At 47.6% G+C, this 18996-nt stretch overlaps 1 protein-coding gene across 1 annotated transcript in view; it reads right to left on the bottom strand.

Moving 5' to 3' along the window:
* Window positions 1-14002, bottom strand: part of COL7A1 (collagen type VII alpha 1 chain) — a 159004-nt gene extending 145002 nt beyond the window's left edge. Inside the window, exons 1-7 of the mRNA XM_084832478.1 lie at window positions 13918-14002; window positions 11017-11197; window positions 9474-9633; window positions 6272-6365; window positions 4025-4183; window positions 3468-3631; window positions 2462-2591 (exon numbers count right to left, since the gene is read on the bottom strand). Coding sequence (XP_084688604.1) covers window positions 2462-2591; window positions 3468-3631; window positions 4025-4183; window positions 6272-6365; window positions 9474-9633; window positions 11017-11197; window positions 13918-14002 — 973 coding nt within the window. The remainder of the gene's footprint in view (window positions 1-2461; window positions 2592-3467; window positions 3632-4024; window positions 4184-6271; window positions 6366-9473; window positions 9634-11016; window positions 11198-13917) is intronic.
* Between the last annotated feature and the right edge of the window lie 4994 nt (window positions 14003-18996).

The raw sequence follows: 18996 nt of genomic DNA, 5'->3' as shown, positions 1-18996 counted from the left end.
GGCACCTGTCTTTTCTCTTTCTCTCTCTGCCCTTCCCCCCAATCTTTCTCCTTCTCTTAAAAATATGAAAAAAAGAAGAAGAAAAAGAAAGAAAATGTTTACACCTTCACTGCTAGTGTAGCTCACATTAAGTGAAGACAGGACTTTTTGAAGATCAATACGGTAGAATCAGGGATGGGCAGAAAGCAGATCTCCAGATGTTGGGTCAGCATTCCTGACCATTGGCCGTGCTGGCAGAGGCTTCTGCCCACCCCTGTTGTAAATGACCAGGATATAATCTAACTCCATGTTGTGATATATACCATAATCAAGGCCTGGGTGTTTCGTAGGAGCCACCAAGAGGACAAAACCAAACCTACCAATCCTCTTCCCACCCTTCCCATACAAAACCCGAGATGGCAGCACTAATTTATTTTAAAAATTATATCCCACCTTTCAGAAATATATACTCTCAGGACAGCTAATAGTCAATAAGAACAATTAAAATAACAAAAAAATGACACAATAAGGGCAACATGATTAAAATAGCAGAGGTAAAAAAAAAAGGAAGAACCCAGCGCACATGGGCATCACAACAGGAGTAAAACAAGACTCAGGCTGTAATCCCATACCATTTATCTGGGAATAAATCCCATCCAGCTCAATAGGTCAGAGTAGACATTAGATTCAGCCTTTTCCAACCCATTTCCCTCTAATGGCTATGCCATGTGGAGCTTATGGGAGCTGTAGGCCAAAACATCTGGAGGGATCAAGGTTGGGGAAGGCTGCATTGTGAGACTGCAGTCAACTAATGTTTGAGAAGGCCCAGAAACCTGAAAAAGTCTTAGCCCAGCCTCTTTCAACCTGGTGCCCTCCAGATGTGTGTACAACTCCCTTCACCCCCATATGGGAGCTGTAGTCCAACACATCTGGAGCGCAACAGATTGGGGGAGACTATTTTAGCCTGTCACTAAAAGGATGTAAGAGTAGGCACTAGGTGAGCCTCTTGGAGGGAGAGTATTTCAAAGATGGGGTGCCACAGCCAAAAAGTTGCCACCAGTCACCTCCTGGCTAACATGAGAAGATGGGGGAACCCAGAGAAAGGCATCCGAATATGACCTCAATGCACAGGCAAGGCATATGTGTGAAAAGGCAGTCCTTCGGGCACCAGGTCCTAAGCTGTATATGGCTTTAAATGTCGGCCCCAGCACTTTGAATGCTGATTGGAAATGCGCCAATGTTGCAGTTTCAAAACAGGTAGGATGTGTTTCCTTCAGCCAGTCCCAGTTAGCAGCCTAGCAGCTGAATTCTGAACTAGCTGCCCTGGGGGGAAAAATGTTTTTGAAGGGCGTGGTACACATTTCATAATAAACAAATGAAATAACTGAAGTTTCAAAGACATCTTCAAAGGCAGGGCCACATACAATGCGTTGCAGTAATCCAATCTAGAGGTTACCAGGGTGTGGATACCCAGTGGCCAGACATCTTTGTCCCGAAGGGGCCACAGCTGGTGCACCAGCCTTGGCTAGCAGAAAGTGATCCGTGCCACAGAGCCTGCCTAGCCTCCAGCAAGAGATTGGCATTGATGAAGAGCGCCAGCACTCCACTTCTCTATTAGTGATGATTCCCACATCAAAAATGATGACAGCCTCGGTTACCATATTTTTTTCCTTGAACTTCCCGAAAGACAGCAGTCAACTTCATAGACCAAGCGCCACTCACTTGACCTCTGACCACAGCAGTTGAATAAACTGTAGCTGCGGCACACTCTACCATGGGTGATATCCAATGCCAGTCTCACTTATGCCCCACTCATTTCAATGGGTCTACTCTAAGGAGGACTAACATTAGATACCACCCAATGTTCCTCTGTAGAAAGCACTTCCATACTGGAAAAGGCATGATACCCCTACGTAGAGTATTGCACATGACAGATACTACACCTGTGTTTTGTAACAATGAAACCCAAAGCAATTAGGCCAGCCTTTACATAAGAAGAGCCCTGCTGGATAAGACCAAGGGTCCATCTAGTCCAGCATTCTGTTCACATAGTGGCCAACTAGCTGCCCTCATGGGAAACCCACAAGCATGACCTTCCTGCCTGGTGTACATAGGCACACTGCCTTTGTTACTGGAGGTAGCATATAATCATCAGGACCAGTAGCCCTCGATAACCTTCTCCTCCAGGAATTTGTCTAACTCCCTTTTAAACCCATCTAAATTGGTGGCCATGGTGGACATAGAAAGACTATGTCTTTCTATGTATTGGTGGACATAGAAAGACTATGTCTTTCCCCCACCTGATGCCAGATGCCCTCCAAATGTAAGACTACAAATCCCACCATCCCCAGCCAGCATGGGAGTTGTGGTCCAAAACAGCAGGAGGGCGTCAGGTGAGGGATTCACTCCGAACAGGCACATCAGGAACTATCAAGGATGTTGCAGAATACTACTGTGATCAGAGGAAGGCTCCATTACTCACGGGTGCGTCCTTTGCCAGAAATGGATTCTCCAATGCTGTTGGCATACTGAGCAATAACGGTGACCAGGTAATCAGTCCCTCCCCTCAAGCCACGCAGCACAGCACTCGTCTCGCCAGATCCCAAGCTCACCTGTTCAATAGCAAGAATGAATCGGGTTTCCTATGCAGACAGTATGGCTAATGTCTTACACCCCAGTCGCATGCGACAAATAGCGCTTGTATCCGTTTCGCTGCACATACGTGAGGGAGGAAGCAACAACCGGCAGGAGCCTCCTGCCAGATATTGAGCGACATGTAGCATTTCTTAAACTAAAGCTGCTTCTGAGCAAGAAATCACTTCTTGTGTGAAGTGGTGCTTAGCACCACAGGGGGATGGGGGGCACTCCACTTTTGACTGGAGCAACAGGAGGAGTGTTTAACCCTCCTCTGCACTGTTTTCCTAATCTAAATCCCAGCACCTCCCTCCCTGATATTAGCTCTACTGGGGGGAAATATAGGCACAATAAAGGTACCTCTTCTCTCTCTCCCCCCCTTCCCCTCTCTCTCTGTGGAGTTAATTGCTTTGGATGGGACCATTTAAAATGGGAAAATGGTGCAGGGGGAAACGTTACATAAACCCCCAACTCCCACCCCACATCGCAACACTGCTCTCGTCAAATCCCATCACGGCTACTTTAGGATGCAATCCTATGCATGTTTAGACAGAAAAAAGTCCTACAGCTCCCAGCATTCCCCAGCCAGAATGCAGGGATTGCTTGCTTTCAAAACGGGTCAAATGGCAGATGCCCGATGCCTGTGGATTATTTCTTGTTTGACAAACAAACCAAACACCCAAGAAAAACCCAGCATGACCTTGATCATGTGTTCCCAAGTCCGTTTCAGGACTTGGTAACTGACCATGTATTGACCACGTATGCTCAATTACTTAAAAATAAGTCCCATTGAACATAGCAGGACTTAAGTCTGGGAAACATGCGCAGGATTGCACTGTAAGAGAAAGGCTCACCTCCTGCCGCTCAGCCATTATTTGTTGCCCCAGGCCGGTGAGAGGCACATACTGGACTTTATAGCCTGTTACAGGGCCGCCAGCTGCAGTCCAACGGATCCTCAGCATGTCTGCTCCCTGCTCCACAAAGATCAGGTTCGAGGGGCCACCATATGCCTGAGTGCCTTAATAGGGGGGAAACAAAACAAAAACCACTGAGAGTAAATCAGGCTCTTTGCAGGCACAAGCTGTTCACCACAGGCCCAAAATGTAGGGAGAGCAAAGGCCAAGAATTTCAGCAAAGCAACTTTTCCCCCTGCCAAACCCGGAAGGATCTGTAGAAGGGTAACAGGAGTGAATGCTACCCACCCACAGAGTGAGGTTAAACCAACACTGAGGAAGGTCAGAGGGCCTGGTGGAGTGTTGCCTTGATTAGGTCAGGAGCGTCCTCCAGGATTGCTTATGTTTTTCCATGGAAACAGGCTGGACTGAATCCTTCACTTTCAACTGCCAGAACGAGCGCCTCTGAGCTTAAGGAACACCTCAAACCAAGTGCCAGCAGCACTCGAGCCTTTTACCTGTTGTCTGTAGGATGCCCCCTGTGCTGGAACACACCTTCCGTGACACCAGTGGCAGCAGAGAAGCCAGAATTTTAAAATCAGTGACATAGAAGGAATAATCTTCTGTGGGGGTGGAGGCCACTCTTTCGAGCTCCTTGCGGTCTGCATTCTTGATACCTAGGTGGGGGAGAGAAGAAGTGAGCATCTTCAGCTCATGCCCCTCCTGAAGCAACGTGCCCTGCTTGTGGGCTTCCCGTCGACAGCTGGCCGGCCACTGTGTGAACAGAATGCTGAGGTAGCTGGACCCTCGGTCTGATCCAGCAGGGCTCTTCTTATGTTCTTAAAAGGCTTGATTCTCCCCTTCTTTGGGGCTTCCCAATCCTCTTCCACACACGTATTGGGGCTTCTTTGTGCTCAGCTCTGGATGCAAAGTGGGCTTTAGCCGCTAGCTAAGGCAAGCCTTGCCGCCACCGAAGCCCATCCTGTTGGGAAGCTTACACCACAAGATGTAGTGATGGCCACCAACCTGGATGGCTTTAAAAGAGGCTTAGACGAATTCATGGTTGATAAGACTATCAATAGCTACTAGTCCTGATGGCTATATGCTACCTCCAGTAGCAGAGGAAGTATGCTTAGGTCCTGGTGGAGTATCCCTTGTGGGCTTTCCATGGGCATCTGGCTGGCCACTGTGGGAACATAATACTGAACTAGATGGAAAGATTCAGCAGGGCTGCTCCTTATGAGAATACAGGGGATGTTTCCAGAGAGAGGGGTCCTAGCACTAATGGTAAGAAGGCACTGGACGCGTTCAGACGATCACAGCAGGGAAACTAGCCATCGTGACAGCTGTTTGCATGATTCCCCACGCTCCAGTGTGGGCTGGCATGTCGTCTTTCATGGTCTTGTTAAGGAAGGGACACTTCCATACATTTGCCATACAAACACAACTGTCATCTCCTAATTCACTTTGAGCAGGGGGGACATACCATTTGGGGTGTAACCAAAAGAATCTGCTTATTGTTAGGGTTTTTAAATTATCAGTCAAAAACAGTTTTAAAGGCCGGTCTTGGAAAAGCACCGATTGACCTGATATGCATCAAAACCCTTTTAAACCAGGGATGCAGAACCTGAGGTGTGGAGGCCAAATCCAGATGGCCACGCCCTCTTCCCCTGGCCCCACCCCCTTTCCACCAACCATTTCGTGGTTTCCCAGCTTTTGTACAGTTTTCCCACCATTCTAAAAGATTTAAATGCCTTCCCTAAGGTTTAATTACAGGCTGTAAGAGCTTCAAGCTAAAATATGCTGGGATTTCTGTTTTTTTGTTAAGGTATTTTTGGACCCCCTTTGGCCTAGCACCCCTTGGCCTTCAGCCCGGCCCACCACTGGAAGGCAGCCCCTGAGAGCTCCTCCAAAATGGAGTTGGACCATCAGACTGAGAGAGGTTCTGCACCCCTGTTTTAAATGGTGCATTCAGGGCACAATCTGATACATGTTTAGACAGAAAAAAGTCCTACAACTCCCAGCGTGCCCCAGCCAGCATGGCTGGCTGGGGCACGCTGGGAGTTGTAGGACTTTTTTTCTGCCTAAACATGCATAGGTTTGTGTCCTGAATGAAGTTACTATGCACTGTTTCTATAATGATCTGCATTTGAGCTGCACTACAGTTGTGCAGCTGAGCAGACCCTCCTATTCAACTGCACACTTCCAAAGGTTCGTCGCAGGCACAAGAAAACCCTGTGAGAGCTGACAGTTTCCAGGCCTAATTAATCTAGGAGGCCCCTCACATGCCTGCGATGTTCCCCATCCCCACCGTGCTCTAATGGGGCAAGCAGGAACAGATGTAGACATTAATCCGTACCACCCAGCCGGCTCCGCTTCCTCTTAGCACCGGGCCAGCAGCAAGGTGAGAGAGGAGATGGTGGGAGCCAGGGACTGAGGGAAGAAATGGCTGTGGGTGCTTTCAGACAAGGCTTTTATGGTGCAGTCGCCCTGCCCTGTTCATAGAGGGGTCCAGATGTTGTCGTCTTCCACTCAAAGCCCTCCCATATTTTCTCGCTGCTTCTTCCATCTTTCTTCTTTCCACAGAAAAATCCGTTAAGTAGGGAAAGACGGAATCACGGCATCATGCCTTTTGACTGGCAGAACTAGGAGCCCACTGACTGCAAGCTTTATGAGAGACATATGGAGGGACTGAGGTAGTCCCATGAACGCTGCCTTTGCTGGGTCTCAGTCTCTCCTGGGAGCTGGACGCAGGTGCCACTTACCCACGGCAAAGACTTTAATGCCTTGACTCTTCAGCTTCAAGGCAGCCTGTTCGACCTCATCCTGGGACTTTCCATCTGTGATGAGGATACAGATCTGGTGGGCAGAAGAGGAAGTAGTCAGTCAGGGAGACATCTGAACAATGAGCCCCGGATCAGTCCCTCTTTCTGAGTTTACAAGGGCACAGAGGTTTTGTATCCCTGGGCTGATCAGGTGGAGCAGGGGGGGACAGAAGTATATTAGGGTGGGGGGCAGATCCTCCCACCCCCGAACAAGCCCTGTGTGGGCTGGATGATGTCAACCTTGCCCCTCTTAGCTGATAAAAGCTGGCAGGGAAGGAACAGCTGGCTGGGCCAGGGAGGTGATTAACGCCTCTTTGCGAGAGGGGGTGGTCCTGGGCTGCCTCAAAGAGGCAGTAGTGAGACTAGTCCTAAAGAAACCCTCCATGGACCTGGAAAATCTTAGTAGTTTTAGGCCAGTGACAAATGTTCCTATCCTGGGTAAAGTTCTTGAGCAGGTGGTTGCCAACCAGCTCCAGACACTCTTGGATGAGACCAATTATTTAGATCCATTTCAGTCAGGGTTCAGGCCAGGTTTTGGCATGGAAACAGCCTTGGTCACCCTGTATGATGACCTATGTTGGGAGAGAGACAGGGGGAGTGGGACCTTGTTGATTCTCCTTGATCTCTCGGTGGCTTGCGGTACCATCAACCATGGCATCCTTCTGGGACGACTGAGCTGGGAGTGGGAGGCACTGCATTGCAGTGGTTTCACTCCTACTTGGATGGTCAGCTCCAGAAGGTGGTGCTTGGGGAATATTGCTCAGCCCCATGGATTCCCCAGTATGGGGTGACACAAGGGTCAGTTCTGTCCCCCATGCGATTTAACATCTACATGAAACCGTTGAGTGCGGTCATCCGGAGTTTTGGGGTGCGTTGTCATCAGTATGCTGATGACACGCAGCTCTACTTCTCCCTTTCATCTCCTTCAGGTGAGGCTGTGGATGTGCAAAATCAGTGCCTGGCTCCAACAATTGACTGGATGAGGGCTAATAAACTGAAACTCAATCCAGACAACACTGAGATGCTGTTGGTGGGTGGTTCTTCTGACTGGATGGAGGATGCCAAACCTGTTCTGGATGGGGTTGCACTCCCCCTGAAGGAGCAGGTTCACAGCTTGGGGGTTCTCCTTGAGCCATCTTTGTCACTTGAGGCCTTCTACCAACTTCAGTTGGTGGCCCAGCTATGCCCCTATCTGGTCAGGGATAACCTGATCACAGCTGTCTATGCTCTGGTAATCTCCAAGTTAGATTACTGCAATGCACTCTACGTGGGGCTGCCCTTGGAGACCGTTCAGAAACTGCAGCTCGTGCAAAATGCGGCAGCCAGATTGATAATGGGGACCAGAAGGTCTGAACATATAAGACCGACTCTGGCCCACTTGCACTGGCTGCCTGTATCTTTCCGAGCCCAATTCAAGGTGCTGGTTTTAACCTATAAAGCCTTTCATGGCTTAGGACCACAATACTTGACGGAGTGCCTCTCCTAACACAAACCCACCCGTATACCACGCTCAACATCTAAGGCCCTCCTCCAGCTGCCTACACCGAGGGAAGCTTGGAAGATGGTGACAAGGGAGAGGACCTTTTCAGTGGTCGCCCCCAAATTATAGAATGATCTACCTGAGGAGGCCCACCTGGAGCCAACATTGCTATCTTTTCGGTGCCAGGTTATCTTCTCCCAGGTATTCAGCAGTATATGTTAAGTGTTTAATCGATCCTGGAATGTCTTATGGTTATGGTTGTTTGCTTTTGAGACTGTTTGTTTGAAGTTGTTTTAGATATATGTTTCTTTTGTGTATACTGTCTGTTCATGTGTTTTTATGTAAATAGTTTTTAATGTCTGTATATTGTATTTTTAATGTTTTTAATCTTTGTAAACTGCCCAGAGAGCTCCGGCTATTGGGCAGTATAGAAATGTAATAAATAATAACAACAACAACAACATCAACCACCGCCCATTTTAGCCTTTCTCTGTGCTGGAAAAGACATGGAGTTTCTCCAGGGAGGTTTCCTGTATGAAGTGGGACTTGGAAACCAAGTCCTGCCTCCTGGAGGAAACTGAGGAGGCTCGCACCCTGGTCTGACAACCCCAGCAGGCAAGATTAGGCCGGCTGGTTAGGGGTTCTGCATGCATGAGGTAGAGACTGGAAGCTGAGACATGGAAGGAATGGTGGGGGTTTGCCAGTTACAGAGGCCTTTCTCTGTACTACTGCTATAAGAGAAGTACATTTATCATCTGAAAAAGAGAGGGCCTTCTCTGTGGTGGCCCCCCTGACTTTGGAATGCCCTCCCATAGGAGGTGTGCCTGGGCACCAATGCCATACTTATTTCAGCACCAGGTTTAAAACTTTTTATTTGCACAGGCATTTTAAAACAAAGTTTCACAATGGTGTATTTTAAAATTCAGTCTAACATAAGACCATAAGAAGAGCCCTGCTGGATCAGACCAAGGGTCCATCTAGTCCAGCATTCTGTTCACACAGTGGCCAACCGCCTGCCCATGGGAAACCCACAAGCAGGACGTGAGTGCAACAGCACCCTCTAATATCTTTTTACCTGGTTGAAATAGTTTTATTCCTCCTGATTTTATAGTTTGTTTAGATTTTAGGTTGTTTTTTGCTACATCGTTTTTAGATCATTTTATCTACCCCGCCCTGAAATCCTTTTTGGGGATGAAGGTACAGTTCATAATTTTTTAAAAATCAATAAATGGATAAATAAATGTGGCTTATTTTAAGAGGATGTACCAAGGCTTCATAAAATGCACCAGATATCCCTATTCCAAACACCACATAGAACTCTGCAGAACCCCACAATATATACTCAATAGCTCCAATATGTCTTATTTCTTAAATTTGGCACATCAACCACACAGAGTCTTTGCATGGCCTTGCCTGCATTAGCCAGACAGAGCCTGAGCAGGACAAATATTGTTAACAGGGCTCTTAGATCCTAGGAATTTCGGAGTCTCTCTCTCACTCTCTCTCTCCGAGTCAATCTGTCTACTTTGTAACATGCATTCTCCAAAGCTCTCAGAGCCCAGCACAGGCCATCAGAGTCCCACAACCTTGTGGCCCTGATGCTTTTGCAACTCCCTTCTTTCTCTCTCACTCATCTGACAGAAGCCAAATCTCTCCCAGTACCTTTGGAACACTGGGCCGGATCTGACCGGCTCCAAAGAAGTTATCTGCCACATAACGAAGGCCTGCGCCCGTGCGTGTGTTCCCGCTCTTGTAGGACATCTCTCGGACAGCCCTCATCACCTCTGTCCCATTGAGGAACTTGGAGAATGTGAACTCAGTCCTGGGAGCAAAAGGAAATTCAAGGTAAGGAGAAGCAAGAGCAGAGACCACCATACTACAGTGGTGTAGTGGAACCAAGGATGCAGCACCCGCACTTCTGTTTATTCGCAGGGACGCTGATGTCACCTGCCACCCTGCTCAGAATTCCCTGTTCCCTCTGAGCTTAGCTGTGATCCTCACTGTAGCTGGGGGGGGGGGGATTTCCCCAGCAACAATATATTGTTCTCTGTCGTAACGCCTAGTATTTGGGGGTGTTTTGGTCCTGAATGGGCAAGTAAGACCACGAGCTCTATGAAAGACCTGCTCCTGGTGTAGATGAAAGCTGCTAGAACTGATTTGTTGATATGGATCAGCCCAGAATCCTGCATTTTTGGACTTGCCTCAGGGGCGTGGCTCTGGGGGCTGTCAGGATGAGCACCTGCATTTCACACTTTAGCACTCCACCACTGGTAGCATATCTAGAGGGTTCCTTCCCCCTGGGTAGCTTGTGAATCACCAAATAGTTCTTCAAAGAAAGGCCAAGTCCCAGTGGGGCCCTTACAGAGTTTTTCTGTATTATAAATAGAATTGCTGGCTCTCAAGCAAGCAAACAGAGATTGTGCTGTGAATGTAAGTTTTCTCCTTTTTTCCAAAGCGAGCTCAAGTCTCAAGGGGGCCTGAAAATAAAAGAATGCAGACATTCCAGCCTTCTTTTTTTTGCCCAGCTTGTGGGACTGAAATGACTCAAAGCCCAGCTGCTAGCCAGCTCCAGAAACAAGGGGCACGGACTGTTTTCCCTCTTCTGGGCACTGTGGACATGCACTCCTGAGGACCACACCCCAGGAATGCAGAGAGCTTTCATCACAAACCTATTCCAGTGTGGCATTGTGGTTAGAATGGTGGACTGGGACTCAGGAGAGCCGGGTTCTAGTCCTCACTCAGCCATCAAGCTCACTGGGTGACTTTGGGACAGTCACTGAATCTCAGCCTAACCTACCTCACAGGGCTGTTGTGAGGATAAATGGAGAGAAGGATCATGTACACGACCTGAGGCTCCTTGGGGGGAAGGCGGGATATAAATGTAACAAATAAATGAATAATAATTCCAAAGTCATATTACAACAACTGAAAGCTCTGAAAGATGAGGACAGCGGAACAGTGCTGCTGGATCAGCGAGTATCCAGTTTCCAACACTGCTCCACCAGATGCCTCTGGGAAGCTTACACGCAAGGTATGAAGGCAAGAGCCCACCCATGGTGTCTGTCCTTGGCATTGGGTCATCAGTGATACAGTGCCTCTGAACATGGAGGTTCCACATAATTATCATAGCCATAGATAGACCTGTCCTATGTGACTCTGTCTAACATGACTAACACGTTTAGGAGGCCAGGAGATTAGGACTCACCTGGGATCGTCACTGTACTGCACGGCTCCAAAACGCACCCCATTCTCGCCCACCACGTTGACAAAAGGAACCACCAGCCCCTCCATGAAGGATCGGACCATGCGGAAGTTGGTCCTCCCAATGCTAGATGATCCATCCACCAGGAACACGACGTCAGCCAAGTAGACATTGGTGCATATCACTGCAAGGCAATGGCCAACAGGTCAGAAGGGCTCTTCCCCGTTGCAATGACTTGCAATACTGATGCACAGTGGGTGCCAGGAACTTGATATGGCCTATGCCTTCTTGGGCTGAAAGACCTTACCAGAGTACCTATGGAATGAAAGACCTTACCAGAGGCCTTCCGGAGAAAGTACTGTGCATTCTCCGGCTGGTGTCACATTCTTTGCTGCCGCTCACAGCTGCTCAGTCAGGTGTCCTTTACACTGGGAGATACTCCAGCACCTCATACACACCACATTCCTTGGGAGTTAAGTCATCAGAAAGAGCCGGTTTGAGGCTCCATGCCCCAAAGGGGCTGGCAGAGCCATTTCTATTCAAACAGGTCAATGGGCTCTTTCCTTCTCGCACATCAAGGCCATAATTTGACCTAAATTCTCAAGCCACCATCCCCTAGAAGAGGGGGAGGAGAGACAGCAAGGCCAGGCTTAATAGACACAGGAGAAAGAAAAAGAAGACTACATAGAACAGCCTTCCTCAAGCTGGCCCCTGCCAGATGTGCTAGACTACAACTCTCAGCATGGCTGGCAGGGGCATGCTGGGAGTTGTAGTCTAACACATCTGGAGGGGGTCAGCTTGGGGAAGGCTGGTGTAGAACCACAAGGTCTGAGCGAGGTGAGAATTCAGAAGGAGGGACATATTCCCCAGAGAGACGGACCACGGTAAACCCTTTGCTCCTTCCCTCCAAATATTGTGTCAGAGACAAAATCATGGAGCGGAGCCCTACATTTCTGAAGTGGGAGATCTAATTGACACATAAAGCTTAAGATTTGTTTTTCTCCCAATGCCAGGTGCTATGGAGAAGTGTTGGCCTGTCTCCAAAACCTCGAGTCTCTTGATCACGATGTAGAGAAAGCAATCCTCAGCACTTCAGTGGAGCTACGAGAGGCTGAATTTCCACAAAGAGGAAAAATAAATCAAGCAATGGGCTTCTTTCCCTTGGAGATCAGCAGTCAGAGGAAGTGGACTTATCATTACCAATGGGACATGGAAGGAAACATCAGTGAGAGCAAAGAATGGGACTCCAGATAGGTAGTCAAGTATAAGGCCAGCTGTACCATTAGGAGAGTGAGGAAACCGCCTCACAAAAGAAAAGAAAAAAGACTCAAGGCGACTTACAATAGAATTAAAACATACAAAATTTAAAACAGCTACAACAATTATCCATTAAAATACAGTCACCCCATAAAACAACTAAAACATCATTGATGACCATAAAGAAGTCAACGGATGCATTAATTATCCCATCATATGCCATCAAATGCCTAGGTAAGCTGTACATGACAGGCTGTATAGAGATCTTTTAAAACAAACAAACTAACTCCTAGTCCAGTTGGATTCGATAGATGGAATGGGGAGGGGCACCATCTTGCCTGTCGCCACAGGCAACACACTGTTTTTGGGCCGGCCCTGGCCAAGTACACTTGGGTGCCATGCTTCAGTCTGGAAGCATCAGGCCAGAGGAAAGCCTTAACAAATAGAGTGGTAGAGGGAAAGACACTAACTGCATCGGTCCTTCCTTAGGCATATATACACACCAGTGCAGAACCACTGCATCTCTAAGCAAAATAAAAATGATTATTATCAATATTAAACCGCAACTGAGCTAGGTGGAACCATAAAACAACTTGTCTGTTATGCTGTGGGATGGGGAACAATTTGGCAGTTCTCCATTCCTCGCCCTTCATAGCTGCCAGGAAACTGTGACTCAGAATTCCTTGTGAACTGGGTATCTTGTACCAGAAGGAATTAACATTTAATGTAGGAAAGGCCTTTCTAGAGGAGAGTTTTGCAAGAGATGAGCCTGACCACACATAGCTTCACTCGGCTGATCTTTTCACACATACACACACCAGTCACCCTCCTCTAGTTTCTAGGTACTTCCAGGTAGGCAGATCCAGAACTATGCTATCCATTTGTTGAACTTCTGCCGTAAGCTACAAGTGAAATTGCAATTGCCATTCCACACTACCAGAGGTATTGCAGGGTTTGTTTTTTCCTGCGTGTATATCTCACTAGTGTTCTGTCCATGCTAGAGACAATGTTGTGTGGACAGGAAAGGGACAGTTCACCTGAGAAGCCAGTCAAGTAAAGTATCCTACAACGATGGACACACGAAGCTGCCTTATACTGAGTAAGATCAGTACTGATGACTCTGACATCTGGGAGGAACCCTATAGCTCAGTGGCGGAGCACCTGTGTTCCATGCAACAGGGACCACGTTCAGTCCCTGGCATCTCCAGGGAGGTCTGCAAAAGACCCTTGTCTGAAACCCTGGAGAGCCACAGCCAGTCAGTGCAGAGACAATATTACACTGTAGACCAGCCTTCCCCAGCCTGGTGCCTCCAGATGTTTGGGACTTCAACAACTATCAGGCCCAGACAGCATAGGCAATGGTCAGAAATCCTGGGAGTTGTGGCCCAAAACATCTGGAGGGCATCTTGTTGGCGAAGGCTGCTGCAGACAGTCCGTGTAGACAATATTAAGCCAGATGGACCGATGGTGTGACTTCGTATAAAGCAGCTTCTTAAGTTCCTATGAATGTCAGTGGCTCTCCAAGGTCTCCAGCAGAGGGCTTTTCCAAGCGCTGCTCTCTGAGAACCACGAGACTTTCTGCCGGTGAAGCAGGTGCTCTGAACTGCAGGCCATCCCATAGCATTGTGTCAATAATAATCCACTTACCTCTGTCCCTCTTCTGAGCCATAACTTGCGCCGAAGCGAAGAGCGTGGCATGGAGCGCAGCAAGGAACAGCACCTCCCCTCTCATTGTAGGAGTCTGCAGGAGAGAAGAAGAGAGAGATGCTGGCTCAGTTCAGACTAGCGGAGACAAGAACTTCACAAGAAGATCATACGCAAGGTGCTTCAAAACCAGCACTGCCCACCCCTTTGCTATAGAAGGGTCAAAAGTGAGCCGGTACCATGAGGTCAGGAGAATCAGTATAATATTTAACAGTGCTGTGCTATCATAACCAATACACCAACCTTCCCCAACTTGGTGCCCTCCAGGTGTTTCAGACTACAACTCCCATCAGCCCCAGCCAGGATGGTCAGGGATGATGGAAGTTGCAGTCCGAAACATCTGGAGGGCACCAGGTTAGGGAAGTTTTCTCTACACTTTGAATAATAACCAAGAGACGGGGAAAGGTAGCTACAGGATCAAAGCTGCAAAAGAGAACTGAGGAAGATCCCAGGATCCCAGAAATATGTTTATTCAGCCCAACATATTCTGAATATGAAAGCTTCTTCTTGGGCCCTCTTCAGCACAACCAACCAGAGTCTTTAGTTTCAAATCCTGTTGGAAAATCAACAGTACCTGCCAGTAGGGATGAATCAGTCTATTTCTGGTCTGCATCAATGCCACATATGCTCAGGCATAAATCCATTCGATCCCATGTTCACATTAATCTGCATTTAACCGCACAAAATTTGTACTTAAATACATATTTTTGAACCTATTTTCTCACAAAATATACATTTATAAATATATTTTGCCTCAAAGCACGGATTCATATACATATTTTCCCCTAAAATACACAACATAAAACGCAAGTTGGTATGTTGTTTGAGCCAAGAACTGCATCACAAAATTCAGAGAAGTGAGAAATCCAAAAGATAATTATGTTCCAATCTGAACATCAGTTTGGGAGTTGCAGATAAGACCAGTTCACACTAGAATCCACAAAGATCAAATTCCTCAAGCACCCAAACCTGCAAGAGATTTACTTATTTTCTAGTTACACCTTCATACCACATAGTTACTCTTTGCTCTCTTACACAGAAACCCACTGTAAATGTCACCTGGTACTTTTGTATGCAGAAGTCACAGGCAGTCAGCCATGGTATGGACCACATCACTCCCACATCTTACTGAGAAATGGAAGTATCCATGGATGAATGCAGACTACCACTTAATGAAGCATCAGCACTGTGGTAACTTGTTACATTGTGCATGAAACTTCTCGGAAAACTAGTCGCCTGTAACATCCTGCCAAGTAGTGAGGAGAACATTGCCATGCCTCTGGTTCTCTGAGGTTTTTTATTAGGTGCGAATAGGAGGTAAAATAGAATTCTCCTCAGCACTTGTCAAGACATTACAGACACCTGCCTTATCAAGTGTTCACACTTGCATGCCACGGTGTGTTTTTGGCAGACAGTTGGCTATATTACCCTTTAAGCACGCTAATCCAACAGACTAGAAACTGCCAAGGCCAAGCATACTGTCAAAGTTACTTCCCAATTGGGCAAACACTCCACTCTGTCATGGCCAGAAACAGCCAGTGTTACCAGATGACTGTGCATGTGAATGAGTGCGTGCGTGCGTGCGTGCATGTGTGCGTGAGAGAGAGAGAGAGAGAGAGAGAGAGGGAGGGAGGGTTTTTTTACACGAGGCTGTTAATGTGCTGTATCTACTTCTGGTTTCATCGCAGAAATGGGATCTGAGCACTACACAAAGAGCATTTGTTTTCCTGATTTTCTGCTACATAACCTCTAGATGGCACTGTGGTATAGCAGAATAGTGCAAATACACAAGTGGAAAAAGCTTTTTCTTTCACTCCCACAAATACCACATTTTCCCTGCTCTAAAACGAACTCACCCAAAGTGCTGATTAAAACAGAAATGACACTGGAGGGTCGCGATGTCTTCTACAGAACCTGTAATCAACTGTGAGTAGGGAATGATGAGCACACAATCAATGCCTCTTGTAGAAAAGCTCAGAGAGAGAGAGAGGAGGATATCCACCCTAAGGAAATAAAACCTTTGCCTTAATCATGGTTTGTTAGATTGTTCATGGTTGGTTCACACCTGAATGCATATTTGCCCTTTATCCTGTATCAGCCATCTTGTAATGAGTACAAGATGATGACTTCTCCAGTTTGAACCAACCATTAACAATCTGATATAAACTGCTTATGGATTTTATTATATTATGCAGTATATACGTGTTAGGAATTAATTAATTAATTAATTATGTAAGCACAATTTACGTAACGTCTTGTTCACCTCTGGAACTTTTCCTACAGGATACTTCTATAATAGGCTTACATCAGATAGCAACGTAAGTCAATTGTATAGATGCAGCCCATGAGAACATCAACTGGAAGATGGACCTATAGATATGTACACTATAGTCCAAGGTGAGCTCCACATGGAGAAGATGATTGTGGAAGCAGTTTGGATAACGGCATGCAAATGCATGGGCTCCCAGAATGGGGGCGAGGGGAACAGCATTTAAAGCAGGGATATGTGACCTGCAGCCTTCCTGTATTTTGAACTACAACACCCACAATCCCTTATCATTAGCCATGCTGGATGGGGTTGATGGGAATTGTAGTCAAAAACATATGGAGGGCCCCAGGTTGCCTACCCTTGATTTAAAGCATCTCTTTCTATTGGCCTTTATGATGAACCATTAAGGCAATTTCACAAATCCCCAAACCAGTCCAACTCACTGCTACCAGTTCACCCTCTGGTATAACCACAAATGTGCAGACAGCTGGCCATTTGCAGCCTCTGGCAAGGCAAACCTTACCATGCCCCTGACAATGGATGGAAACGGTAGGGTTGCAAAGGCATGGTAAAATTCTCCCCACTGCGTGGCCACGCACTCCACAGACAACCAGATCTCCACGTAGTTGCACTTGTGCAGTTTTTATACACAGCCGCAGGTTGCAATCGACAGGCTGTATCCGCCCTTTCTCAGGTGTGAATGTGGAGATCTTTAGAAATGATTGGCTAGAACTTTGAAGCTGACACACGGCTTGAAAGGGAGCCAACGCAGCCACAAGGTAACACAGGTGAGATGAACTCAGTGACAAAAGAGAAAGGTGAATGTACTCCAAAATGACTGAACCAGTCTTCTCCAACCTGGTGCCCTCCCGATGTTTTGGACTACAACACTCAGCATTCCTAACCCTTGGCCATGTTGGCAGGCTGGGGCTGATGGGAGTCGAAGTCTAAAACATCTGGAGAGCACAAGGTTGCGGAAAGCTGGACTAAAGAGAGAAGCTGCTGGAGAAAAGCCTAGCATGCAGAAGGTTACAGTACTTTAGGTAAGAGATGACCAAGGCACAGAATAAAGTCCTAGCAGCAAGTATGGAGTGGAAAGGGCCGAATCCTTCTTCCTAAATTCCCTGCAGCCCCAAGAAAGGCAAATATTGCCTGCAAAAGAGTGTCTTCCAAGAGCTTTGCAGGAGAGGAGGAGCAGGACATGTGTGCTGCAGAGAAAAGATCTCAGCCTCAGGGCAGAAGGTGTGTACAGGCTGTAAAATCCACCATCCCAGGCGCTGGTGCCCAGCCCTTCCCAGCTCCTCTCCTCCAGCTGCTCCTCTTTCCCGTTTTGCTCTTCTAATCTTAAGTCCCAGAGTTTCCTGGCTACCTGGGTTTGTTTTTCTGTTGGCACCTGAGCCTGGGTACATACTTCATCTGCACTTTGCTATGTAAGCCAGGGCCAAGGCTTATTGCTTTGGCTTTTGTGCAGTTCCCTGCATTTGAGAGTAGCTGGATCAGTCCCCAGGGTGGGCAGGGCCTTAATAAGGGGAGCCCGCCACGCTAAACGTGTGGTGGCTTCCCAGCTTTTGCGCAGCTGTTCCCCCCATTCTAAAAGGCGGAAATGCCTCTCATAAGACTTAGTTACGAGCAGTAAGAGCTTTGCGCTAAAATACGTCAGTGTTTGGGGCCACGCCTCCTTTAGCCTTTGGCCCAACCACTTTTTGCCGTTGGCCTCATCCACCACTGGATCATGCCCCCCCCCAGAGCTTCTCTGAAATGGAATATGGCCCTCAGGTTAAAAAAGATTCAGCACCCCTGGCTTAGGATATGATCTTGGAGATCTGGATTCAAGTCCCAGTTCGGCAATCACAGACGCACTCCTTAGGCAGCGTGGCAAGCTGCTATCTCGCAGGGCCCTTTCCACAACGCATTGCTGTGGCTCAGGGGCTGCGTGGCACGCACACAGCTTTCCTCGAAGTAGCACTTCTGTTGCCGGGATATTACCTTTCTGCAGCTGGGCAATATTCTGGGTCACGAGGAAAATGCAATTCCCCCCTCCCAATTATTGCATTCGCTTGTATGATGGGGAACACCAGCCAAGCCACTTCCTGCCCTGCAACAAAGGGGGTGGGACTGCAGCCCAGCAGCAGAGCATCTGCTTTGCATGCCGAAGGCCCCAAGTGCAATCCCTGGCATCTCCAGGTAGGATCAGGTAGCAGGTGAAGCAAAGGACCTCTTCCATAGACCCTGGGGAGTCAGTGTCAGTCAAAACAGACAATAGTGGGCTACACGGACAAGTAGTGTGATGTTATCTTTATGTCCCTACCACACCCCGCCCCCATTTCATGAAATTGTTTTATTTAGTTCTGTCAAGGCTGGGCACTAGCCTTCCCCAGCTACAGCATACACCTGTCCTGATTTTTAAGTAAGGCTACCCCACCTATTGCAAGGCTTTCCCTCCTTTTTCAATTATGAAAGCTCTTGCTTTTAAACTGGAATTAACAAGGCTAATCTGCAAAGGTTAAAATGTTGGTTAGAATAACTATGACTTATCATCTGGATCATCTATGACTGGTCATCTGGATAAGGCCAGACAGATATGTGATTGTAGCCACATTTCCATAGGCGGTGGGCCTAACAGCAGCACATGTTGAGGCCGCAACTGATTTTCCACGTTTCTGACAAAGCTGTCAGAGACAGTAGAAAGGATGGACGGATACTGAAGTGGAAGCAAACTGTGCAATCTGGGTGGTTGTTAAGGGGAACACACA

The sequence above is a fragment of the Heloderma suspectum genome, chromosome 2 (genome assembly GCF_057233095.1).
Source record: "Heloderma suspectum isolate Gila_16-S chromosome 2, 16-S_ref, whole genome shotgun sequence".
Classification (NCBI taxonomy): domain Eukaryota; kingdom Metazoa; phylum Chordata; class Lepidosauria; order Squamata; family Helodermatidae; genus Heloderma; species Heloderma suspectum.
Note: the sequence above shows the minus strand (reverse complement) of the source record. Positions and strands in the feature narration are given on the sequence as shown.